Consider the following 25,082-nt stretch of genomic DNA (forward strand, 5'->3'; position numbering starts at 1 on the left):
CTGAACACATTATCGAAGAGGCCTGGGACCATGAAAGCTTAAGGATCAGCCTGGTCAACATGGCGCAATTGGTGCTTGGAAAGGAACGTACATTCCACTGGAACAGATGTAGTACACATAGCCAACTACCTGCGACAATTAGTAGATCAGGGCAAAGCTTAACACAGCCCGTTCAGCTGGACATTCAAAAATAGAAGTACGGCCAGTGGGGGAACATCCACTGATTTGCAGACTTCTGAGAGGGGTTAGAATAATTATACCTCTGGGACAGAAATATGACCAGGCATGAGATGTAGATGAGGTCCTAAGAATGCTCACATCATGGCCAGATAACGTTGATCTAACAAGGAAAGTATTATCAGCCAAATTGGCAATGCTTCTATGCTTGCTGTCATGTAAGAAGGTATCAGATGTGAGCGTGTTAGAGGTCAATAGGAAATCATTATCTCCACAGGGAATCACATACCATATCGCAAAAAGAATAAAAACTTTGTTGAGATCATTTTCATATGAAACATTTCCGGATCACCCCAAGTTGTGCCCAGTACCAATAAAATGAATTTTAGCAAACAAATCTATGACCAGGGGGTTACGACCCTTAGGGTTGACTCGGTTACTCATAGCCTTAAGGAAAGTGGCGTCCGCTATACTGGGAGGATGGATCAGATGGGTTATGGCCCAAGCGGGAGTAGATACAGTTTGTTACGGAGCCCATTCAGTGAGAGGGGCGATGGTCTCTAAGGCCTTTCAGGCCAGGCCAGACTAAAAGACATCATGAGGGCAGCAAACTGGTAGAAAGAATCGACTTTCAAATAAAAAATAATTCAAGCCAGTAGAAAAGGTGGCAACGTTGGTGGTAAGTAAGCTTTGAACAAGCATACGCCGAAACTCCTGGTCTTGATATAGAATTCAGATTTTCCACACATACATTACAGAAAGTCATAATTCTATTAAAGACACAGAGGCAAAAGATTATCCCACCGGAGTAATTGATGTCACATATTGTGTAATGAGATGTTTAACGTAATTACATGTTCATAAAGTGATGATGCTTTTGGTTTCTTTCTGATGTCGATTACCCACCCCTTTGGACCTGAAAACTGAAATATGTTTTGTTTTTACAGGTTCTATGGCTGATAATAAATCAACAGTTTATGACATTGGTTCAAGGGAAAATTTCAACAGCATTTACTGGTTGGGATGCTAATGTTCTGAAAGGAACAGCCAAAGAAAGAGGAGTCCGTAAAATGATGGACAGGATTCATAAGGATGGACTGAGACGATTGGTTTATTAAGGTCACATGTTGCAAAGACCAATAACACTACAGACTACAAAAAACTCTAAACAGATGGAGATTTTAGTTTTTTTCGCATTTTGTATGTTACTTTTATTGTTTAATGATGCTGCTCGAAGAGTAAAGTTTAGTGAAAAGCATAATCCTTCGCCTCTATGTCTTTAATAGAATTATGACTTTCTGTAAGGTATGTGTGGAAAATCTGAATTCTCCCACTTTTGTGCCAAAACCTCCCTCCCATATGCTGCAAAATGTCGGCATACATGAATCAAGACTCCCTGCACTATTCTAGTCTGGGTAATCTTTATTGTTGCAAGAATTATGCGTTGTTTCCAAACGGGTGGTTCAGCTTGAGGATCTTGGTTACAGATAGTTGATTCCTGTAGTTTCAGTAACTACTTAAAACGGATTAAAATATATTTACGGGCTTTAATGGCTGGGCGGAGATCTTTGATCCTAGTTATACTTGCAAGCGGGGGCAAAATGGTTGAAAAATACATTAAATTGGGCTTTTGACAATAAGCAACACAATAAAAGTGAATTACTGTTTGCAATTCTGTCTCATTGTTGCTGCAGCGCAACTAAAAATGGTTTCAATAGATTGTTCACAGTAGCTATTTTATGACAGTGTCAGCCACTTAAGTTGCCACCCAGGACCATGACAGTGCAGCGGTCGCCGGTCACAATGGTCCTTCTCCCATTTCAAAGGCAAAACATCTCGTCTCTTTTCTCTTTCCGCATTTGTGAACCGTGTGTACGTCTCTTTCATTTCAATGGCGCTATTGCTTGTCAGCCCGAACAGCCCTCCTCTTGATTGGAGGTTCTCTCGGCTCGTGCGACCTACACGCTCTCACGACAGGAGCACGCGCATTCTTCTCCCGGCAGTGTGTGACTGTCTCACACAGTGGCGCATGCGCAGTCAGACACTTTCGTCCTCCTGGCTGTGTCTCGCGTTGGCCGTGTGTGTCCCACCGGTTCCAGTGACGGTTGGAGAAGGTGGAAGAAGAGGGTACTATGGCACAACTGAATGAGGCGTTGTTGGCTGTACTGCCCACCATTCGGGTGCCAAAGGCAGGCGATCGCGTGCACAAAGATGAGTGTGCATTCTGCTTCGACACCCCGGTAAGAACAAATCCCCCTTCTCTCTTTCCTTGCACTCCCCTTTGACAGCGCCCCCGTCGCGAGGCATGTCGGAACATGCAGTTAATTGGACTCCATTTTACGTAGTCAGCAGCAAGTGCTCGAACTACACTTCCTGTATGTCGTACGTGCGTGCTAAACGTCATTGCGTCAGTAGACCATCCTGTCCCCCAACCTCGCGGACTGTTGGGACTTGTAGTGCTCACAAGCACCTGTCAACAACCGCGTGCCTGTGTACTTGCTGCATCTCATTCTCTATAGCTACATTTCTCTACCTGCCACGTGGTGCTGTTGCACTGCGTTATGTATCCATTCATGGGAGCAACTATCCCGAAACTTCGGGGAGGAGGAGGAGGCTGCGGCCTAACACTGCAAATGGTGTTGGAGTGGCCACCCTAGGGACTTTATGAGCCCTGCTCCAGTGCCCCCCAATATTAAAAAATTACCCAGGCCTGTTTTTTCACATTGGATTCTGGGGCTTACAGTTTAAAAAAATATATATTACATTTGAAACTAATAAACTGCAATCTCCGGGATTTAAAGAAAAAAAGCTACAGGATGGCCGTATCACGCATGACACGGACAACTTGAAAGCTCTGGGGGTCCAGTACAGGTCTGAGTGGTGTATGTGTGTTTCTTTGCATTGTAGTACTTTTCGTTTTTTGCTTTTCCATAAGTGTCACTTTTATATAATGCGGGGTGAAGGCAACAAGGTGTAATTTATGTAAACTTTCGTTATGGCAGTTTTATCTAGAAAACGTCTGACTTGCATTATTATTTGAAAAAGGCATGCAGCTGCTTGTTATGCATTGCTCGGGACAACCGAAAATATTGCTCCCCATCTTCAAGATGTTTCGTCGGAATCACCTAGTGTGGATGTCATGGAAGAGGAGACGATGGGAGGTTGAGCCATCGTCGGCGCGTTAGGTGAGCCAAGGCAGATTGGGAAGGGGAGCTGTCGGCTTTCTTTGACATCTAGACGTGAGATTTTATTTGTTGGGCGCCTCTTTATACAAGTGAACCGAGGGGTGCCGGCGGCTTAGGCAGCAGCCCATCACACTTTGTGGTTTCATGGTTCTGGACTGTGCAGAGAGCGTTGGTGCAGATGATTTAGTTGAGTGTTGACCGAAACCTGCCTAACTCCAGGTCGATTTAGAATCTCCGCGTTTGTCCATACTCTTCTCCTGTTCTTCAGGGAGGAACTTGCAAACTTTGGGATTGTCAGGCAAAAAAAACTACTTGTTCACACTGCACTGCGGCTGCTGCCTTCGCTTTTTTTCAGCGATAGAAGAGTGCTTGTGAAAGCCAGGTTACGAACATAGCGGGGAGATCCCCATTGGACACCCCCACCTCCTTAGGTCAGTATTATAACACAATGAAATGAATAAAGGAATACACAGACAACTGTATTAAAGTTCTTTGGAAAAACACATGGTCAGTTTATTTTGGAGCAAAACAACTTGGGACGGTCCCAGCCACATTACAAACAGTCAGATACGGGTGAACCATGTCACCACTTTAGCCACTGGCCAAACTGACAACACTGCTGGTTATTCCAGCTACACTGGCACTGCCAGCAGGAACCAGGGGCACTGACCAGGAAGATTGTTGGCCTAAAGCCCTAAGGAAGGGAGTCAGTGCCCGTGGAGGGATTGGCTCGAGCCCGGCCAATCCCGAGCCGCTGCAGCTGCAGCGTGAAGTACCTCATTGGCTAGGACCGCCCCGATACTCCGCCTGTAACAAAGAAAGAAATATTAGGAACAACTCAAACAACACACTAGCTTATTTTATCCATACTTCTACTATGGCACTCTACTAATCCTACTGATGATGCGAAAGCGTCCCCCTACTCCTACCATCGGTCTGCATGCTTACTCCAGCTTTAATTCTTACCCAGCTTCAACACGTTTTACCCCAGAATTATATTCTCAGGCGTGGGCGGGTGGGGATTCACACAAGGCGGGAGCTGCTGGGCAAAGAGACTGATGGCCAGCAGCTCCCGTCCTTATAAGTGTCCCCAGGGAGACCTGACCGGAAGCCAGGTCCCCCTGGGAACGCCTCTTCCGTCTTGCTGTTGGGGAGGGAAGAGGAAAGGGAGGCTTGACCAGTGACCGGAAGGGGGTGGGCAGAAGGGACAGCCCGCTATGTAAGCTGTCCCTCTAGCGCCCCCTGCGGGGGCCGGTCAGCCTCTCAGTCTGCCAGCCAATTCCAACTGAGGCGTCTCAACCGTCTCTTTGCATTTATGTGGCTTTAATATTTTCTTCACTCTACATGTAAATAACAAGCGGGGTGTTGGGGCTAGTCAATAAAAAGGCAATATTTCCCAATATCATCTGTTGTGTGTCTTAAGTCTAAAAAGTACACTTGCAAAACGTAAAGGGCGTTTTTTTGGGCACGCATATTTAACTTGTATTCGTCCATACCTGGAGCAGGTCGGGATAAAGGTACAGATATAATCTGTATTTAATTTATTGGTATAATCATGTTTGTCAAGCTTCTTTTTATTTTTTTCATAGTTTTTGCTTCAAGTCATTTTGATAAGCGTATTCTTTTTAGGTCTGATGACCAACTCCTTCTTGTCATCCCTAGGACGAATTCCAGATCAAGAGGAGACCAGTGTTTTTCAGTAACTGGACCTAGATTATGGAATAGTCTTCCATAAAACAGACAAATTCCTTGATTAGTTTTAAGGCAGGTTTAAAAACACATCTCTTCAAGTAGAATGGGTGATTCTGGTTTTCTTCCAGTTTTGTCTGCTCCAACTTTCTCTTCTTTTCTGATTGGTACCATCTGCGCCAGGGCACGATTTAGTTTGTTGTGTGCGCGTTAAAAATACTTCAAAATTCAAAAGCCAAACACCTTCCTGTGAAGGTGAATGATCTCCAATCCCGGCTTCTCCTCTTAACTCAACTGTGCGATCCTGGCAAATTACTATCTCCTGTGTTTTTTGTCTGCGGTTATTTTAATAAAAACTAGTCTTGTTTGTGGACTGACTGGATGATATAACAAAACGAATGCGTGCAGTTTTAAATACAAAAAACCCCCCAGGAATATTTGTTTACCCAGATGTAAATAAATTCAATTCTAGATGCTGATATTAAGTTACAGTCGCTGCATTTTTTTCAGATTCCCCATACAAGTAATGCTTAGAGGGCGTGGCTAGGCACGTCATCGGTAAAGATGGCTCCCTAAGGGCCTCTGATGCAGTGAAGGTGAGAATAACAAAGTACCCCTCTACTGGCGACCCGCCGCTGGCAAGAAGTGCACAGGTGAGCAACACAAAGACCTGGGCTGCAGCTGGGCGCTTCTTCGATCCCAAAAGGTGGCTGCAACTCGAGGATTGGCTGGAATAACTTGGGCCGCCTACCTGCAAAATGGCGCGCGGCCAGGCCTTCCTATAGAGGTGCATGATATATCACCAGAACCACCCCAATGCTGGTGTGATCTGCAGTGCCGCCTCACCCATGGAAGCTGAGTGGCTGCCTGCTTGTGAGGGTGTGAGCTGGCACCCATGGGTCTGGAAGGGGCAGTGGAGTTGGGGGGCCGGTGACCCTTGGGTGGAGCGCCAGAGTGGTGGCAGAGTAGAGCCCGCCTGCCTTACCTCTCTGTCTGGGTCTTGGCGAGCCGCTGCAAAGTGCAGCGTTCTCTCGCTGGGCCCTCCGGTACTGCGGGAGATGCACAGCAGTGCCTGTGATCGATCCATGCACACTGTTGGTGGGGAACCCAGGCCGCGAGTGTGGCGTGAAGGTGTGTGCTGGCCAGGCGTGGGTGGCCATTGGGGTGGGCCGTAGCCTCGCCAGCTAATCAGTGTGCTCTGTCTGCTGGGGGGCTGCACTGCCGGCTCATTTGATACAGTGTGAGGCCCCCACCAACGTAATCTGGCTGGCCATTGGGTGGGCCGACCTTGTGGGGCTCGCCAGGGCTGCAGTGTTAAAGAAGAAGTAGCCTGCTGACACCTGTAAGGCTCAGTAAACTCGCACGCTTCAAGAGGCTGTCCCATCTGCATCGTCTCATCCTCTTGTTATACAGCAAGCAATAGCGATCAGAGGAGGTGTACACAGTATGGAATGCCATTGATTAGATATGTGTGATTTTGTAATGTTCTGTGTTGCGCAGCCTGGCTGCAAACCAGGAACGCACACCCGGCCATATCTGGATGTGGTTCTCACTATGAATGATGATGGCAGATGACTCTTGTGAGTTCCTCTGAGGTGCCCTTCACCAATTGGCATGGCTGCATCTGCTGGTAGCTAGTGATTAGAATCCATCCTCTAACCATTTTCTCTCTCCAAGGACATGTTTTTTTCTACACAGAGGTTGGTTCCATTGTTGTAGGTGGCGATGCCAAAGGTGCTGACAACTGGGCTGCCCTAATGGAGTGATATCCTTATAGCATGCTCTGCACACAATAAGCACAACTCCTGTCTGAGCGACACCGTGCAGGCTGCCTGCATTCTGCTTTTTTGGCGACGTACAGAGGAGTGACAGCAGTAACCTGGTTCCAAATTCCCCCCTACAACAGCACCTTAAGGTCTCCTGGGTGTTCGCTCAGAACTCACACATTGCAGCGATCCATAGTTTTGGCCTGCGGCTGTCTTGGAACTGGCAGGTGGATGGCTCAGCTTGCACCCTCCATATACCCCGATTAACGGGTGAAAGTGACCATGTGGTTAGGTGCCTTGTAACTAAATCCCGTGTGGGTATAGTCCTTGGGAGGTCCGACCTGCACCGAAGTGTCTCGCGTATACATACATGTCAGTCTGCCGCTCTGTACCATCAACCTCATATTTCTCACTACCCTCCTCTGTAAAACATGTGGGGATTCTCAGTGACCGCCTCTCCTGCTGGGTGGTGTCTGTAGAACCATCTGGTGATTGCTGGGGGGAGGGAGGGGTAGAGTGTAGCTTCACTGACTCTCCTGTGTGCTGCGGGGGCACAGTATTGGTTGTGTGCTCGGAAAAGAAAAAACAGACTGCTGTCAGGGGGCATACTCAGTGGTGGTGTGTCTTCAGCGGCTCCAAGCTCAGGTTCCCCGGTTCCCTGTGGCCGGGATGGCTAAAACACTGAAGCTGGGAAAGCAAGGAGATCTTTCCATAATGCTGCAACCTGTTGACAAAAATAAGCGCACTCTGGTGGTGACTGCTCAGGTCCATGGTGCTGACCCTCTTCCGGCTATACTTGCGCACATGCCCACCGACTCGGACCTTCAGGAACTTTTGGTGAAAATTTGCAAGGAAATCCATAAGAGTACAGAAGAACTTTCTCATAAGATCCTGGCGCTGATTAAGAGGTTCGCTGTAGCTGAACAGCGGGTGTCCGAAGTGGAGGACGCTCTTTGCGAGCAATCATATGCTCTAATAGACTGGAGGCATTGGAGGTGCACTGAGAGGCTGTGGAAGATTATAAAGAGGAGGGGGAGAAGCGCTCCCGCTGAAATAATATTCTGATCCGGGGCATCTCTGAGGGGGTAAGGGATGATCAACTCCCTGACTCTTTGGCGTGCCTCTTTCGCTCTCTACTGAAGTTACCTGAGGTCTCGGCCATCAAACTGGATAATACACATCGCACCAGGACTTCCTCAGCACAAGATAAGCCCCCAGATGTGCTCACAAGGGTCCACGTCTTCCAGTTGAAGGAGCGTATGTCGGCAGCACGTCCTTTGGCAAACATCACCTTTTCGTTGTTCCAAGACTTGGCCACCACGACCTTGGCTAAACGAAGAACGGTCCGACCACTGACTGAGTGGTTGTGCCTTAGAAGGGGGTCCTATAGGCACACTCCACTTCGCATACCACGAAATGCAATGGATTATCCGGACGCTGAAGGAGGCCGAGGGTTTAATGAATCTTGAGGAGGCAAAGGAGGGTGCACCTGAGGATGAGGGGTTGGGTCATAGTTCAGAAACATCACAAAAATGGAGGAGGGTGGGGAAGGCAGAAGAGGCTGAAGGGGCCAGTTGGGAAGACCTGAGCTGTCCTGCAGGGTTTTGGGAATGCTGGAGCATGGATCTCAAGTTAGGGGATGGGTCACGGTTCAAGTTGGGGTCTTGTACCCTGAGCCTGGAAAGAGGTCATGCGGTTTTGGTAGCAGTGGAGAGGTGGTGGGAGGAGAAGAGGTACGTTCTTTTTTGTGGGTGTCAAGATCCTTCCAAATCGGTTTCCCTGTTGGAATTGGGGATGTCCAATTGTTGCTCCTGTTTGAGCACAGTTAATTGTTGGGTGGGGATCAGTGTGGGTGTATTTGGCATTCCAAATGTGTACCGTGGGAATGAAGTTGGGTCACAGTTGCTACTGTGCAACATACCACAAGATGAGGAGGGGGTGGATATGGCCTGATGGCATAATGTGTTTTGGATAAGGTAACTGCAGAACTGGGCGGGGAAGATTTGGTGGTGATGGGCACATGGAATATTCAGGGGTTAAACTCTCAGATGAAAAGGACATCTGTCCTGCGTAAGCTGGGGGAAATGTCCCTATCGGTAGTGTTCCTTCAAGAGACTCGCTTGCGCGAGAAGAAAAGCAGATGCAGGTTATAATGTTCCTGCAGCAGTTCTTTTTCTCTGGAGGCGAGAAGAAGAAGGGAATTGCGATATTAATTTGGGAACTTATCCAAATATCTACGTCAAGGTTTTACGAGATCCCTAGGGAAGATTTTTATGTGTGTTTTTTTGGGAGCGTCTCTTCACTTTGATTTCCCTGTATGCCCCTAATACTGGGCAGGGTGGGTTCCTGTAAACGTTTCTCCTTCAGGTGCTCCCCTTTGCATAGGGGCAGACTTTAATAAGGGGCAACCACAGTCTGGTGCCTGATCCCCCTGATGGATAAAACCCTGCCTGCTACTAGGCTGGATTTCTCTTCTGTGAAAATCGGGGGTGGTGGATACCTGGAGATTATCTCATAGTGGGTAGAGGGGCTACTCTTTCTATTCTCATGTGTATATAGGGGTTTCTCTAGGCTGGATCTCCTGCTGGATCCGAGTGCACTATACCTGTGTGTCCGTAGGGTGGACATCAGTATGCAAACATTATCGGAACATGCCCCAGTGTCAATCACTATGTCCATTGTGGGTAGGCCGGAGAGACAGCGGTGCCCCTGGAGGCTGTATGATCCGGTCCTGAAGGTTCTGGTCATATGCCATGACTTAGGTGAGGTAATAGCTAATTATTTTAAGGAAAATAGAAACTCTGGCCCTTCCCCTGGGTATTGGGTGGGAATGCGATGAAGGTCGTGGTCCGGGGGGGGAACTAATCAGCAAATCGGCGGCATACACAAGGCGGCGACCACTGATTGGACTGGGTCTGGAAAGAGGGGTTGAGCAGGCAGAGCAGGAACATAGGAGAAGGGGTCTTGTCGGGCTTTACACACAATGAGGGTGGCACGCAAGAAGCTGGAGGAACATGTGACGGATAGGGCGACCCAGGCTATGTTGAAAACCAAACAGTTTCATTATGGAAATGGGAAGTGGGTGAATCGCCTCCTGCTGGCTAAACCAATGAAGACCCAGAACCGGAACGCAGTGGTGTCCCTGCGGGACGGACCGGGGGTACTACAGCATGGGGAGGTGGAGAAACTGAGAATACTTGAGCATCACTTTGGGGAGGTATTTCAGGGAGTTTGGGACCAGCCTGCAACCCAGGCCCAGTACTTGCAGGGGGTGAACCTGCCGAAACTAACAGTGGAGGAATGTGAGACCTTAAATGCTCAAATTGCATTGGACGAGGTGGAGTGGGCCATGAGGACACTAAAGAAGAAGGCCACTGGCCCTGATGGGGTTACTGCTCCCTTATATAAAACATTCTGCCCTCTCTGGTGGATCTCTTCAATTTATTTGGGGAGTCTGGGAAGACATCCCCTACCATGGGTACTTCCACACCGGTACTGATTGCCAATCCAAGGAAGGACCCAACACTTTGTGACTCATACCAACCCATCACCCTCACTAACATAGATTGAAAGCTTTTATCCAAGATCTTGGCCCATCACATGACAGTTTCTCCCCAGAATTATAGCCGGGGACCAAACTGGGTTAATTGTGGGTCATAGCACCCATGACAATGTAAGGTGGGACCATGACCTCCTCGAGGTGGAAAAGAGATTGGGGGTCAGGATGGGAATTATTGCCTTGGATGCTCATAAGGCCTTTGACCGTGTTAGCTGGGGTTACCTTAGGTGGGGTCTTGGAAAGCTTTGAGTTTGGCCCTGGATACATCAAATGGGTTATGCCTATCTATCGGAACCAAATCAACCTCCCTCCGTGTTAATGGGTAAATGTTGGTTAGGCTGCCAATCATTAGGGGCACCAGGCATGTATGCCCTTTGTCCCCGTTCATGTTTGCACTAAGCTTGGAACTGCTGGCCTGTCGTATCGGAGCCAATGCAGGTATATAAAGGATATAGCTGGGCAGGTTCAGCTATAAGGTTTCACACTATGCTGACAACATTCTGCTTACTCTCTGAAATCCCTGCACCTCCTTGGCTCGACTACTAGATGAATTGGTGGGCTTTGGTCGGATCTCAGGCTTTAAAATTAATTTTGACAAGTCGCACGGGATGGACATTTTTTGGGTGCCCAAAATAGATCCGCGATTGAAGCGTTGGCACTGATACAGTGGTATTGGGAATCGATCCACTACTTTGGGGTGGGTATCCCCAATAGGGTCTCGGGTGTATTTTGCTGTAACTTCCTGGCACTGTTCTAAGCGGTTGTATACTAATTGGCCTTTTCACAATTGACCTCGGGAGAATTGACCTAATCTAAAAGATCAATTAGGACATATATGCTGGTGGGAAACCCCCCGCAACCTCCCACCCAATCCAAAACCCCTTGGCAACCCCCACCCAATTCCCTTACATTATTTAAAATCCAAAACCAACCCAACACATATATAAAATAACAAAAATAATATAAAGGTCAATTGTGCAGAAGGTCAATTAGGACCACTATAATTGGGAAAAGGTCAATTTCGGTAATACCGTTCTAAGCATTGTCGGATGATTTAAACAGATGAGATGGGCAGGAAATATCCTGGTTTGGCAGGATTACAGTGGTGAAGATGAATCTCATACCTCGCTTACTATATGTCTGTCTAGCGCTGCCGGTCAGGATCCCTGACTCTGAGTTCCACACCTTACAAGGGAAGATCCTCACATTCATATGGGGGTACAAACGGGCAAGAATTTCTAAGAATGTGTTAAGGAGGCCTACTGGGGTTCGGGGCCTGGGTGTGCCGGATGTGTTACGATACATCTTAGCGGTACAGGTTTCTCACATGGTCATATGGGGTGACCTCGCTATGCAACCTGCATGGAAGGTAATAGAGCAGGCCCAGTCAGTGGTGGTAGACAAAAAGGGACAGCCCTGGAACGGGGAGGACTAAAAGGGCTTAGAAGACACTGTAACTGGGGCGTAGTCCTACCCTCTGAAATTGAAATCTTTGCAATAATTGAATGCAAGTTTGTTCAAACCCTTGTGAAGACACATCTAAATGGGGCATTAGGCATTTGTCCCATTAGCAAGCTACTTGTGAAAACACATGAACATTCAGAAGTATATAAACAGCTTTTTATTATTTAGCTGATTATACGACTAATTGCTTTGAAAAAAAGTAAAATAAACAGTTGTGCCCAAAGTGAGATACACAAGCATGAGAATTTCAAGGGTTTGTGACTCAGCATAAACATATAAAATGCAACTCGTCAATAGGTGGAAGCACCATGAAAACAAATTCGATAGACCGAGTCTAAATGAGTTTTCTGAAAGGGAGACCTTGGTTGAGGATCTCCTCTGCCTGGCTGGAATATGACCTTGTGATAGGTCTGCTTTTTTTCAAGAGTGGAGGCCATAAATGTGTCCGGCTTTTTGTCAATCTCTTTGAGTTTCTCACGTGCGTCGGTTAAGGTGTCGTCGTTGAGAAATTTAGTTTCCTCTGTTTTAAGATCTTTAAGGATCTGGAAGTGGATCCTCTGTCCGCTGGTGATGGTCATGTGAGAAACTCAAAGAGATTGACAAAACGCTGGACACATTTATGGCCGCCACTCTTGGAAAAAAAGCAGACCTATCACAAGGTCATATTCCAGCCGGGCAGAGGAGATCCTCAACCAAGGTCTCCCTTTCAGAAAACTCATTTAGACTCTGTGGCCATCAAATTTGTTTTCATGGTGCTTCCACCTATTGACGAGTTGCATTTTATATGTTTATGCTGAGTCACAAACCCTTGAAATTCTCATGCTTGTGTATCTCACTTGTCAGTGGTGGGGCTAGGTCACCTGCCATATGTTGGCAGAGATCGTTGGTTTCTGCCCATGGTTTCTTGCTCCTGACCACCACTAGGAATACACTGTACTGTATGGGTTGGGCGGTTCGCAGGTGGGGCACAGCTCAAGGGATGGTCCACTCCCGCCTATCTGGAATAATCCAGAGTTTCGACCAGGGTATAATGGTAAGAGTTTTGGCACGTGAATAGCCAGTGGGTCGGGATCACTACAGCAATTGTAGGATGGGTGCCCACTAACCTTCCAAGAACGTAAAGACACATTTGCCCTGCTAGAAACAGAGTGTTTTAGATATGCACAGTTGAGACACTGTGCTTCTCACTCTCCCACGAAATCTGGGGCCACTAGGCAGTTAAATGCGCTCGTATTGGCTGTTAAGTGAGGGGTTTCCCGGAACAGAATCTCACAACTATACAGGCTAGGCGATTGAATACTGAGGACCCATTGCCACGTTTGCCATACACAAGCAGGTGGGAGGTGGATCTAGGTGGGCCAATGGAGGATGAAGCATGGTTGCAGATATGGGTGAGAATGCATAAATCCTCTAGATGTGTCACTGAGGAGTGTGCTTACACGTTTTGTCATAGGTGATGCCTTACACCGGAGAGGCTTCACCGTATATCTGCGAATTACTCGCCAAACTGCTAGCAAGGCTGCAGTGCAGTGGGCTCCTTTTTCCACATGGTGTGGACGTGTGCAAAGGCTGGGCTCTTCTGGAAGGAGGTGTTGTCCAGGATGAAATAGGTCACAGGGTTGTCTCTTTCTATGGATCCTTGGGTGGTGTTGCTGGGTGAAACGGGTGATGTGCGGTTCTCCCATCTGGTCCAATGGTTGCAAAATTACTGCACTTTGTGAGGGGAGATGCCATACATATTTGTATTGTTTTATTGTGTTAGCTATGGGTAATCTAACGCATGTTCCAAAAGAAAAAAATAAGTTAATACCTTTTTAAATTAGGTTAACAACCTAACGTCTTTGCAAACATTTATGATCTCTTGACCACTTCCAAGATGACATGAAGCTTTCGAAAAACATTACACCGTAATTAGTTCCTTTCGAAATTCCTTGGTTCTGATTTGAAGTTCTTCAGAGAGAACCGCCCTCCCCTGCTTTCTCAGGAAAACATGAAGGGATGGGCCAGTGTCTGTCATGGTGCAGTCCTCGGATCTACGTGATCCGACCGCGGCTGATTTTGCCGCGGCCGGAAAGTTTGTATGAGAAAGGTGCGAACTACCTAAAGTTTTCACCTTTCTCATGTGAACACACGTACGTACATAAACAACACAACCATGACACCCCCCCCACCCACACCACAAACATAAATAAACCCCACTTACCTTCTTCACGCTGGGTCCCTGCAGCGCCGGTTCCCTTTCACTTCCGTGATCGGGAACCGGCGCCGCAGGGTCCTTTTTTTGTTTTCTTTTACGGGGGCTGCCGGGGTTTCCCCCGCAACACCCCGCTCACTATACCACACACCCGCAGCTTTTTTTTTTTGTTTTGTTAATACTTGTATATAATGCTACGACCAAAGGTTCAAACTTTTGGTGGTAGCATTTTTAGGACTTTTTGTACGTGCAACCGTTTAAGTACGGTCAAAACGTACAATACCACAGTCCTCTTGACTGGCTGCATAAGTCAGGATAGTCCGTTTGCAAGATCTGTGATCTGGAAATCCCCTGAAAGCTCCTTTATTACATTGTCATCATGTACTGCCTTTTCAATAACAAACATGTTTTGGATAGCTCGATGCAACTCCTACACAGATGTTACAATATATATACAGGTACCATAGATCTGTGAAAATGTGATTAAATCACCACTTAAGGCAACATCTAAATAGCATAAGTTGTACTTAAACAATTAACTAATTTCATACACGGGAACACCTTTTTGTGTACTCCTACACAGAAGAGCATTCAGGGATGTCCATAGTATCAATACCTGTTTCTTAGTCCGCAGTCCCCTCCTAAACCAGAATTTTCTACAGTAAGGGACAGCCTCTAATCCCTCCGTGTCCCCAACACATGTCCTATCTTCTGGATTTCTCTATGCCCAAAACCCTATTGATGTATTGCCAGTGGTCGAAGTGTAATCCATGGTTAATTGCAGAAGGCACATATCTGTCCTGATCGGGGCTTTGTGACTGCTCGGCAATGAGCGTTATGTCCCAGGCAGTCTATACATATGAACAAGAGCAGCCCAGCACATGTAAGATAGCTCAGCATAGTGTGACACTGGAGAGTTACAAGTGCAACCTCGGTTCAAATCCTCAGTGGGGGAGAAGTTAATAACTAAAGAACTGTTTCCTTCACTGCCGTCCTGTAACTGTGCCCTGGGTAAAATAAAGTAAGAGAGTGGTGGCTGATTTCTCCCCAGCGGGGCGAACCCCAACCTTGTGAACATTTCTTAAAATTAATTGAAATAATTCTTAGTCAATTTGATATTTTTTTTGTTGGAAGAAAACATATCACTTTATTCAGAGTCAGCATCGGAGCGATCCTAGCATTTTTCAGGCCCCAAGTGGACATGGTCCTAAACACATTTACAGGTGGCCTTTTGCCATTTTTGAGCTTGAACCAAACTAGTGAACCCTCACTTCGGTTTACTGCCTTTCCGGGTGACCACGTCACTTCCGGTTTAAGTTCTTCTGGGTCAAACCCGCCTCTGGAAGCCTTTTCCACCAGGATCAGTTTAACTCCCATACCACTATATGGAGCGAAAAACCCTGTGCCACTGCAGTTGTTGAGGAGTCCAACTGTCCCTAATGGTGAAAGTGCCCATTGAACTCTCCCATGCTCCTCCGGCCATCGGGCAATGCTCGCAGCTAGCATCCACAGCGCGTTTCCTCCTCAACTAGGATTGCCCTGTACCTCCACCACACTTTGTCGGTGGCTCTCCCGCAACCCACAATGTCCCCACACCTCTAGTTAATATACTCACCTTAGCTCCTATTCGCATCCCATTTCCAGAGGGCACTGAAAATATCCAGGAGAAAAACATCCTGACCTCTGTCTGATAGGTGTACCTCATCCTGCGAGAAATTAATCTGGGCTTTTACACATAGCATGCTATTCCTGACAATATCCAGCCCCTGTTGTATTGAAGTCTTGTCAATGGCCTGTAGTGCTTGCTATCAGAATGTTGGTGTATAAATGAGCAGCTCAATAGAATGTTGTGTGGGCCTTTGAGGGAATGTTCTAGGAGTGTCAGTTGGGGCCTGAGATGGGTATTATGGAGCGTGGCACTGACTCATGTGGCGGTTAGTATTGGAGGCCAAGTGATGTGTGGCGCAACGCGCGACGTGCTGAGGAAATGGATTTTAGTACATTCCTCTGTTTGGGAAAAATAGATATATGGTGTGTTTCTCCCACGAAGTGGAAAAGGAGTTCCTGGAGCAAGTCTGCCTCAGGTTTTGTTACTTTCCTGCACTCTTGGAAAACATTGTTTCACAGAGCATGACTGCCTTTTCTGACCTCTTTTCTCTCTGATCGACCCTCCCAGGTCCAACTTGGGTCCTATCCTCTATCTCCCTCTCTACCTGCGGTGATCCCCAGGGATCAAACCTATGACCCTGGCTGTTCAGTCAATACCTGGTAACTCTCGCCTACTGCATTTCCTCCTTCTGCTCAAATTTCCAGTGCTATGCTGACGACACCCAACTCATTTTCAGGCTTCCCTCGGCTACCTCCTCTTCCGCCCTCATCTCTGACTGCCTAATCGCCATTCAAAATTGGTGTGCTGCAAATGACCTTTGTTTAAACGCTAACAAGACTGCGATCCTCCGCATTGGTACACCCACTCCATCCTTTCCCCTCTCTCTCTGGCCGGCCTCCCTTGGCCCTCCTCCTGCCCCCACCAGCGAAGCTAAGCACCTCGGGGTTATCTTTGACTCCACACTTTCCTTCTCTTCACACATCTCAGATGTCTCCAAAAAGTCTAACTTCATACTACACCTCCTTTAAAGGCACTCTTCCTTTCCTCTCCTTCCCGCAGAAGCTCCTTGTCTCCCAAGCTCTGATTCTCCCTAGGATGGACTACTGTAACAGCCTCTTTCTGAATCTACCTGCCTCCACTCTCCGCCCTCTACAACTAATCCAGAACAGAACTGCGAGACTTGTCCTTGGCCTCAAGCCCTGGGATCGTATCTCTCCAGCTCTGAAATCCCTCCATTGGCTCCCTGTGGCTGCAAGGATCAGATTTAAAACCCTTTGCATTGTCCACAAGGCTTTCTGGGGTCTGGGTCCTCTTTACCTTCAACTATCCCTCCGTAAATCCCTCCCCTCTAGAGCCCTTCGCTCCTCTACCTCCAACTCCCTCAGGGTCAGTCGTTTTTCTAAGAAACGAGTTGGTGGTGATCTTTGTCTTCTGCGGGGCTTCCTTCTGGAATTGCCTCCCTGCCACTTTGAAACCTGAGGAGAACCACCTACGGTTCCGTAAGCTCCTCAAGACCTTCCTCTTTGCCTCTGCCTTTTCCCCTCTTCTCCCCTGCTGATCTGCTTTCTCGCTCAGCAATGCCACACCTGGCCAACCTCTGCCTTTGGGCCCAGGTACCTGCTCACCCTGCCATTCTCCTGCACTGCCCCCCTGGCACCTCTTGCACTGGGTCCTGTATCTGTACCCATACAGGTCCGCCCACTCTGTCTGCACTGATCGGTTACTCCCTATTCTGACCAACCTTGCACTTGGCCCTCACAGGCTGCACTACCACTGTTCTTGAATCACTTTATTTCTTAATTTATCCACTTCCTATTTATTTTTCCTCTCTTATGCTGTACACTTTCCAATTTCTCCCCCTTCCAATACACTTTCCCCCTTTTCCTTTTCCCATGCACTTGCACGTTCTCAATGTCACTGGGCCTAGTAAGATCGTTGTTTTTGTTCTCTCCACTGTTCCCCTCCCTTTGCCTGGTCGCGCTCTGAAACACCTGTGTATGAGCACGATATAAATAAAATATCATACATATCATACATGCCTTAGATCGATTACTGTTCTGTGCACATGGAAGGCATTTTTATTCACGGCAAAAACATTTTGCGAGTTTGTGGCTGAAGGAATAATGGTCCATACTGTGATTGAACAACGTTTCAACAAGATAAGAGGTTATCCCTACAAAATATCCCCACCAAAAATATCGCCATACATATAGCTGTTTGTCTCACCATAGGCAACATTTTTGGGGAGGATATTTTGTGGGAGCGGGGATTGCGGGGGTGTCCCCCCCGCACATTTTAAAATGATGCTGGGTTTGCGGGGGTGTCTCCCGCTGGGTCCATGGGTCAATATTGCCGCAAAAATATGGTGATATTTTTGTATTGTGATATTTTTGCGGGATATTAGCACATTGAACCGATAAGAGGCGCTATACATGGGGGATAACGATCTGTATATTCCTTACATGCAATGTGAAACAAATTGATTTTTACGGATGTTCGTGTGAAAGGTTTAATGACATTCATTCTAAAGGAAAAATGTTTTATCTCATGGACAAAATGGAGAATGGATGTGGAACAATGTTTTATTATGAGTTTTAAAGTCAAAATGGGCTATGTCACGAAAGTAAGGTGATATTTTACAGTATGATGACAAATTGATTGAAAATGAAGGGGGTGTTTGATTGCTGCACAATTCTAGTGATTTTGGTGTGTGGCCCTGATCAAGCCATCACATGGTAGATTATTGCAATGAATGGTGGTATTGCAGCACTGGTTATTAAAAGGAAATTAGTAGGTGTATTTTGGGAAATGGCAAATTAATCGTTTGCAAATACTTCTATGCAAATGTGTTTTATTTATTTATTCATTTTTTTTCTCTCAAAGCAGTCAAAAGGCAGAATTACTGAGATTTTGTAAGGGTTATATTCCGGTTAATTGAGGTATATCCTCAGTAGCGGTGAACTGGTCACTACATTTCAGATATGGAGGTATAATGGTATACTATACAGGACTATATAAGTTAACGCGAAAGCTATGCTGGGCCGTTGTCTAGTTATGTTTGTGTAGTGTTGTGGCCCCAATATAAAAATGTGTCATCCCAACCACGAATCGTGTATCGAAGTTTGTGGTTGTTGTTCGGGTTATTCTAAGAATCAAAAGTAATGAGTATGTTTGTTTTTATTTGAAACAGGTACGCTCAAAATTGGGGCACAGGGGTGGCCAGCCAAAAAGGGTTGAGCCAGTCAGAAATAGATAAATATTAGAGTATGGAGGAATTTTAGACAAATGCAATGGTTGGCAAAAAGTGATGCCACGGGAAAAGTAACTGAAGAATATTAATAGGAGTTCATTCTAAAGGGAAAAGAAAAATGTGATGTGTGATATTCTAATTAAAATGAAAATACCTATAGGTTGTAAAAGGTTTATCTGGATATTTTATATAGTTTTACAGTTATAAGACATGATAGATTATTTAAGGTATTCAGTGCTACCAGGGGCATATTATTTGTTACATGTTGTTTTATGTGTATGAGTCTGGTAGTGTTTGGTTGTATGACGCATGCATGGGTGTATGGGTAAGGATGCACTTGGCACGTGTGGGAATGATTTGCCCATCTGTTGTTGCAAGGATGGCTGCTGTCTGTATGCCGCCTCGTTCCACCGTCCCCCGTATATGTGTGTGCACTGGATGCGTGTTGTGGATGATATTGCATGTGTTTGCCTGTAGTTTGGTTGGAGGTTAAGTATCTCATTGGTGGGGGGGCGCTGTTGTGCCGAAGCAAGATGGCCGCCTAAGTGCTGAGCTCCGCACGGGGAGAGCACACAAACTCTAATAAATCCCTTCAGTTACAGGCAATCCATACCATACTGGTGTGGCCTCCGTGAGAACCTCTCTGCCGCATCTCCATTGACTTCTGGCCAAGCGAACCCCTGGGGACCTAGCTGCGGCTGCCGAGCGGACTGGGGCTGGGAGTGCCTGGCTCGCCCCGCGCCGCGGTTCCGGCACCTGTGGCTTTCCCTGCCACTAGACGGCGTGGCGTGATCGGCCTTCGTGGGGGAGGGCGCTTGAGCCCGTGGAGCACACCGAAATGCGGAGATCCGGGCGTGATCGCCCTACGCTCCCCCTGCCACACTCCGGCAGCGTGTGTGGGGGATCTGGACGCCGCACCTGAACACTACGGCTGGGTCCCACATCGATTGGAGCAACATCCGGAGACGCCGGGTCCCCCGCTGTCTGGGCCTCACGCCGCGGGGGACTGAGCCCGCGCCGCGGGCCCTTGCATGTCCTTGTCCTGTTCGCTTGCTCCCCCTCCTGCTGCCCCCTCCTTGAAGATCACCTGAAGTGACACACGGCAAGGTAGGGGGCGCGGAGGGTAGGAGCGGGCCGCTCCTGCGACGCTGTGCTGCCAGCCCCGGCGACCGCGGGCTTCCCTCACGGGCCGCCCACAATTGTATCTGCGGCGCCGTGAGGCCCCACTTACCCGATTTGGCAGGCGGGGGCTGGTGCTGGGCCTGGGCGCATCGGATGGCCTGAACGCTGTCCACCCCCCCCCACCCCCTGGGAGCTGTCAAGGATACTTGCTACGGCCTATTCAAGCAGCCCTGCACTGGGGACCCCCAGGGCCTGCTGCCCATTCTTCCTGGACTCTTGGGGCTTGATGTAGACTCTCTGGGCCAGTGCTGAGTGGCCGACCTGTGCGCACCACCTCTGTACGCCTCCTCACCAGGACTGTATGCTTTTGGCCACCCCTGGATGCCGCCACTGACACTTAATGTAACTGGGTCTCCCCGGTGGGGCCCCTGCCACTATCAACAGCAATCAAGTGATCGGTGGTTGTAGGATCCCGAGTGGTATCCGTGGCCGCACTGGGCTGGGGACTGGACTCCGCAGTGTCAGCCTTGCAATCCTTTTATAGTGCCATATCCTCTGGACGGTCTGCATAGCCCCGGCTGTAGACAGGGTTAGTCCCTGATTATCTGAGCTAACCCCACACACAACGGACCTCGAGGATCACATCGTCTGCAATTTTACTCTTATTAGACCTGTCCTAGAAGGTCTCCACTGGCACTGGTGCAAACATAGAGTGCGTCGCTCCGGGGACGCCCCTCGCATGCACTGATCCTGTGGAGAAGCGGGCCTGAAACGCCAGTGAAGCGAAACACCCCTACAGGCGCAGGAGGTACTCTAAGAGCATTGCTTGACCAGGGGTAGCTACATAGACGCAGCGTCCAGCGGGTTTTCACTACCACCCTTTTGGCTGCCCCTGTTTGGGCAATCGTTGCCCAAGAGATTTGGTACCTCTGATCATTCACACTCTGGGTCCTGGAACCGTGTTTTTGCCGTCATCATGACTAAGGGAGCTGGTGCGGGGGAAAAAAGCAAAGTTCACTGAATATGTTTGCTACAACACCGTCCAGACCGGCGGCGGAGGCCCCGGAGGAAGCACCCACCACATTCACGTCTTCAACCTCGGATGACTCGCAGAAGATGCTGGAATATATGCGTGAAGGTTTCACAACACTGTATACTAAATTGGACGACATGAATGGCACCATTTCTTCCATAAAAGCCCATATCGAATAAACAGACGGCCGGGTAGCCGAAATTGAAACCAGGGTCGGGGCTGCAGAGGATCACCTGGGCTCCCTTAGCGTCGCAGTTTCCACACTCACCAGCCGAGTGTCGGCAGTTGAAAAGAAAAATTATGACCTCGAATCTCACTCTAGGCGGAATAATGTGTGCATTGTCGGTGTACCCGAGGGCATTATCAAAGAACCCATGGAGGACTACGTGGAACGCATTCTCTTAACACTCCTGGACACACCGAAGCTCTCCTCGCATTTCGCAGTTGAAAGGGCACATCGCTCCCTTACCACAAAACCCAGACCGGGTGCACCGCTGCGCCCTATTATAGCCAGGATTTTGAATTTCAGGGACTGTTATGGCATTCTGCGGGCGGCCAGGATTAAGGGAGAGGTGCTTCTGGGGGCGGCTAGGATCCATCTCTATCCGGATTTCTCTGTTGCCGTGCAGCACGAGCGCAAAACCTTTCTGGCTGTAAAAAAGAGACTCAGTGACTTAGGAGTCAAATACTCCATGCTCTTCCCTACAAAGTTAAGGATCGAATATTCCAACCAAACATTCTTCTTCACTATTCCAGAAGAGGCATCGAAATTTATTGTATTGACAAACACTACCCTGGCTGAACCCTCATCGCTGCGATGATCTCCATGTTGACTTGTTTGTATTGATTGAGCCTATACCATTAATGGGCCCATCGCCTGCAGTGCTCGCTGCGACGCCCACACTTCATAGGAAATGCAATAGCTGTTAGTTCTGTTTCCTTATTGCTCCACTGATCCTCCATTATGTGGTCCTCACCTGCCACACAGACTCATCATGTTTAGGAACAATTGGTGTCCTAATAAGTCCCTATTCTGAAACAATGATCCTATATCGACTCACAGGCCGGTTCCTGGCTATGCCCATAGTTACCCCGGGGTATCATCATGTCCCTGTGGGAGTGCACTGAAGGGCTGTGGTTACCTCCCTTATCTGTGGCTGCCTTATCTCTCTTAAACCGCGGTCCTTCTGTACCTTTGTACCTATGCTGAACACTCAGGTTAATATTGCTGTACTGTAAATAACTCCTCACACACTCCCCAGTCCGTTGCGTCATCGCCAGGCTTGCTAACAGGCCCCCAGGCGCGGATGCCTAGAAGTTTGTTCTTGTTGTTATGGTTTTGCTTTGGTATCATCCCTCGGGTTGGGGGAGGGATGTGGGCGGGGGGGGAGGTACGTCGTTATGTTTAAAAGAGTCTTGACAACCACCAGAGGTGCCGCATACGCCACGGTAGTACATCACAAACACATAAATAGGGGGGTGCACTCATCCGAATTGGCTGACTCCTCGCCACTATTAACCCATGCACTGAAACTCAATCAATACCCCTACACGGATGACGGATATCGATTTGACCTTTCTGAGCTGGAACGTCCGTGGGTTGTTGGGTAATCACAAAAAGATGCGGCAGATACAATTGTATACTGAACGCCACCGTGTTAAAATCCTGTGCTTACCAGAGACCCATGCCCGCTCTGAACAATGTGAAAGATTTGCCAAAAAGTGGGGACCTCAGAGTTATTACACTAACTATTCCACCCAAAGCCGAGGCACCCTTACCTTAATACACAGGAATCTAAAATTTGCATGCACCCACTCGCGTATAGACCCGCTTGGTAGATGCGTATTAATCATCGGCAAACTGCAAAACCATGAGGTGGCCATCTTGAACATATATGGCCCGAATCTCGATGATCCGACTTCTACCTACACCTAGCCTCTGTCTTGGAGAGTTACCCTCTGGTCCCGATTATATGGGAAGTTGATTTTAATACGATACTGGATGTCACCCTGGACAGTTCGGGCTCTAGACCTCGCCAACTCTCCAGGGCGGCCTACACCATTCTTGCGCTTCCTCGACTGGCGATAGTTGATGCATGGCGACTAATGAATCCCGATTCTCGCACATACTCCTATTATTCTTCGGTTCACAATTGTCATTCTAGAATAGACAGATAGCTCATATCCGACATACTGGTCAGATGCCTATCCCATCAGGTTATCCTCCCCAGAACACTATCAGACCATTCACCTGTGCTCATCTCGCTGAATTGGGGTCAGGACAAAGATAAAGTGAGACAGTGGAGGATGAGACCCCACGCGCTTCTTGATCAGGACTTCACCGCTGAGCTTGAATCCTCTATCGAAGAATTCTTTGAGGTTAACACAAACTCTGTGACAACACAAGCCACCCTCTGGGAATCCTTCAAAGCATATACGAGAGGCATCGCCATCTCCAAGGGGTGTGGTATGCTGAGAGGTATCCATGCTGATATCGCAGAGTGCGAATCAACCTCGGCTAACCTCGAGACCCTGTACGCTCAAGATCACTCTCCAGCCACTCTAGCAGCATTGGGTCCAAAACTGGACAGGTTCCGCAGCCTTGCAGAACGAGAGGTCAAATTCCTGGACAGCCCCCAGTCGGTGAGGAAATATGGAGAGGGAGAGCGGCCAGGCTGTATCCTAGCCAGGCTGCTACGTAGTGAATTCGGAGCTCCCAACATACCGGCTATAGAGAGGCCCAATGGCTCGCTGGCTACCTCGCTACAAGATATCAACTCGTAATTTCTATCATTTTATACCTCCCTGTACTCGGAAGTGGTTGGTCCATATATATCAGAAATGGGCTCCTATCTAGAAAACCTCCCTCTCTCAGTCCTGTCCACTGACGCCAGCATCCCCCTAGAGAGGCCCTTTACTCCCGAGGAACTCGCTGAAGCCATCGACTCGTTGGCATCGGGGAAGGCCCCTGGCCCGGATGGTCTTCCCATGGACTTTTATAAGCAATACAAATCTCTTCTGGTCCACATTTACTGGTCCTGTGGGAGGAGTCGTGCGAGAAGGGCATGCTCCCTTCCCTCCTCCCCCTCCCTCTCTCCGGGAGGCGATAACAGTCCTGCTCAAACCTGGCAAACCCCCCACCCAGTGTGGTTCATACCAACCCATCTCATTGATTAGAAGCGACGTTAGAATATACGCCAAACGTCTGGCCAATCGCCTAGCCTCTTACATGCCCCACATCATCCACCCCGACCAGGCGGGATTTGTCTCGGGAAGGTCCACGTCACTGAACCTAAGAAGGCTTTTTAATGTGATTAGCAGGATCAGCCCGACTACACAGGCGGTAGCAGCCACTTTGGATATGTAGAAGGCTTTCGACATGGTCTTGTGGGAATATCTATGGCGAGTTCTCGAGAAATATAAATTTGGTCCTAACTTCCGGACCTGAGTTAGGCTGCTCTATACCGCCCAGTCAGCCAGAGTTCGCACCGAAGACCGGTGCTCCACCCCCTTCCACATAGCCAGAGGGACGCGACAGGGATGCCCGTTCTCCCCGTTCATTTTTGCCATAGCCATGGAACCCTTTGCCGACATGATTCGCCAGTCACATTCTCATAGAGGCTTACGCACGGCTGGCCTATCCGATATAGTTTCCCTGTACGCCGATGACGCCCTCCTGTACATCCGCTCACCAGAAACCAATCTCGCACACATTCTAGTTGATGTGGCCCGATTCGGAGACATATCTGGGTTGAAAGTAAATTGTTCCAAATCTGCTCTATTCCCACTTACAGATTCCACACACCCCCCCTCTGATTTAGGGGGATTCACCTGGGCACAATCTAGCATCACTTACCTGGGGCCGGTAGTTTCCCGTCACATATCAAAGCTGCGCGAGGACAACTACCAGAATTACCTAACCTAGCTACTAAAACTACCAGCTGGACTAGACTCCCCATCTCCCTAGCAGGTAGGATTGGAATACTTAAAATGGTAGTGTTACCCCAACTCCTTTATCGTTTCGCTAATCTTCC

The 25,082-nt window shown here is 48.2% G+C and overlaps 1 protein-coding gene across 2 annotated transcripts in view; it reads left to right on the forward strand.

Moving 5' to 3' along the window:
• Window positions 1–2,035: 2,035 nt before the first annotated feature.
• Window positions 2,036–25,082, forward strand: part of USP5 (ubiquitin specific peptidase 5) — a 1,083,475-nt gene continuing 1,060,428 nt past the window's right edge. Inside the window, exon 1 of one of the 2 annotated variants that reach the window (XM_069650637.1) lies at window positions 2,036–2,417. In XM_069650637.1, the coding sequence (XP_069506738.1) occupies window positions 2,310–2,417 (108 nt within the window). In that variant the 5' untranslated portion in view covers window positions 2,036–2,309. The remainder of the gene's footprint in view (window positions 2,418–25,082) is intronic. The other variant, XM_069650636.1, reaches the window with a different exon arrangement.

The sequence above is a fragment of the Ambystoma mexicanum genome, chromosome 3p (genome assembly GCF_040938575.1).
Source record: "Ambystoma mexicanum isolate Mex_15411 chromosome 3p, UKY_AmexF1_1, whole genome shotgun sequence".
In the NCBI taxonomy this organism is placed as follows: Eukaryota; Metazoa; Chordata; class Amphibia; order Caudata; family Ambystomatidae; genus Ambystoma; species Ambystoma mexicanum.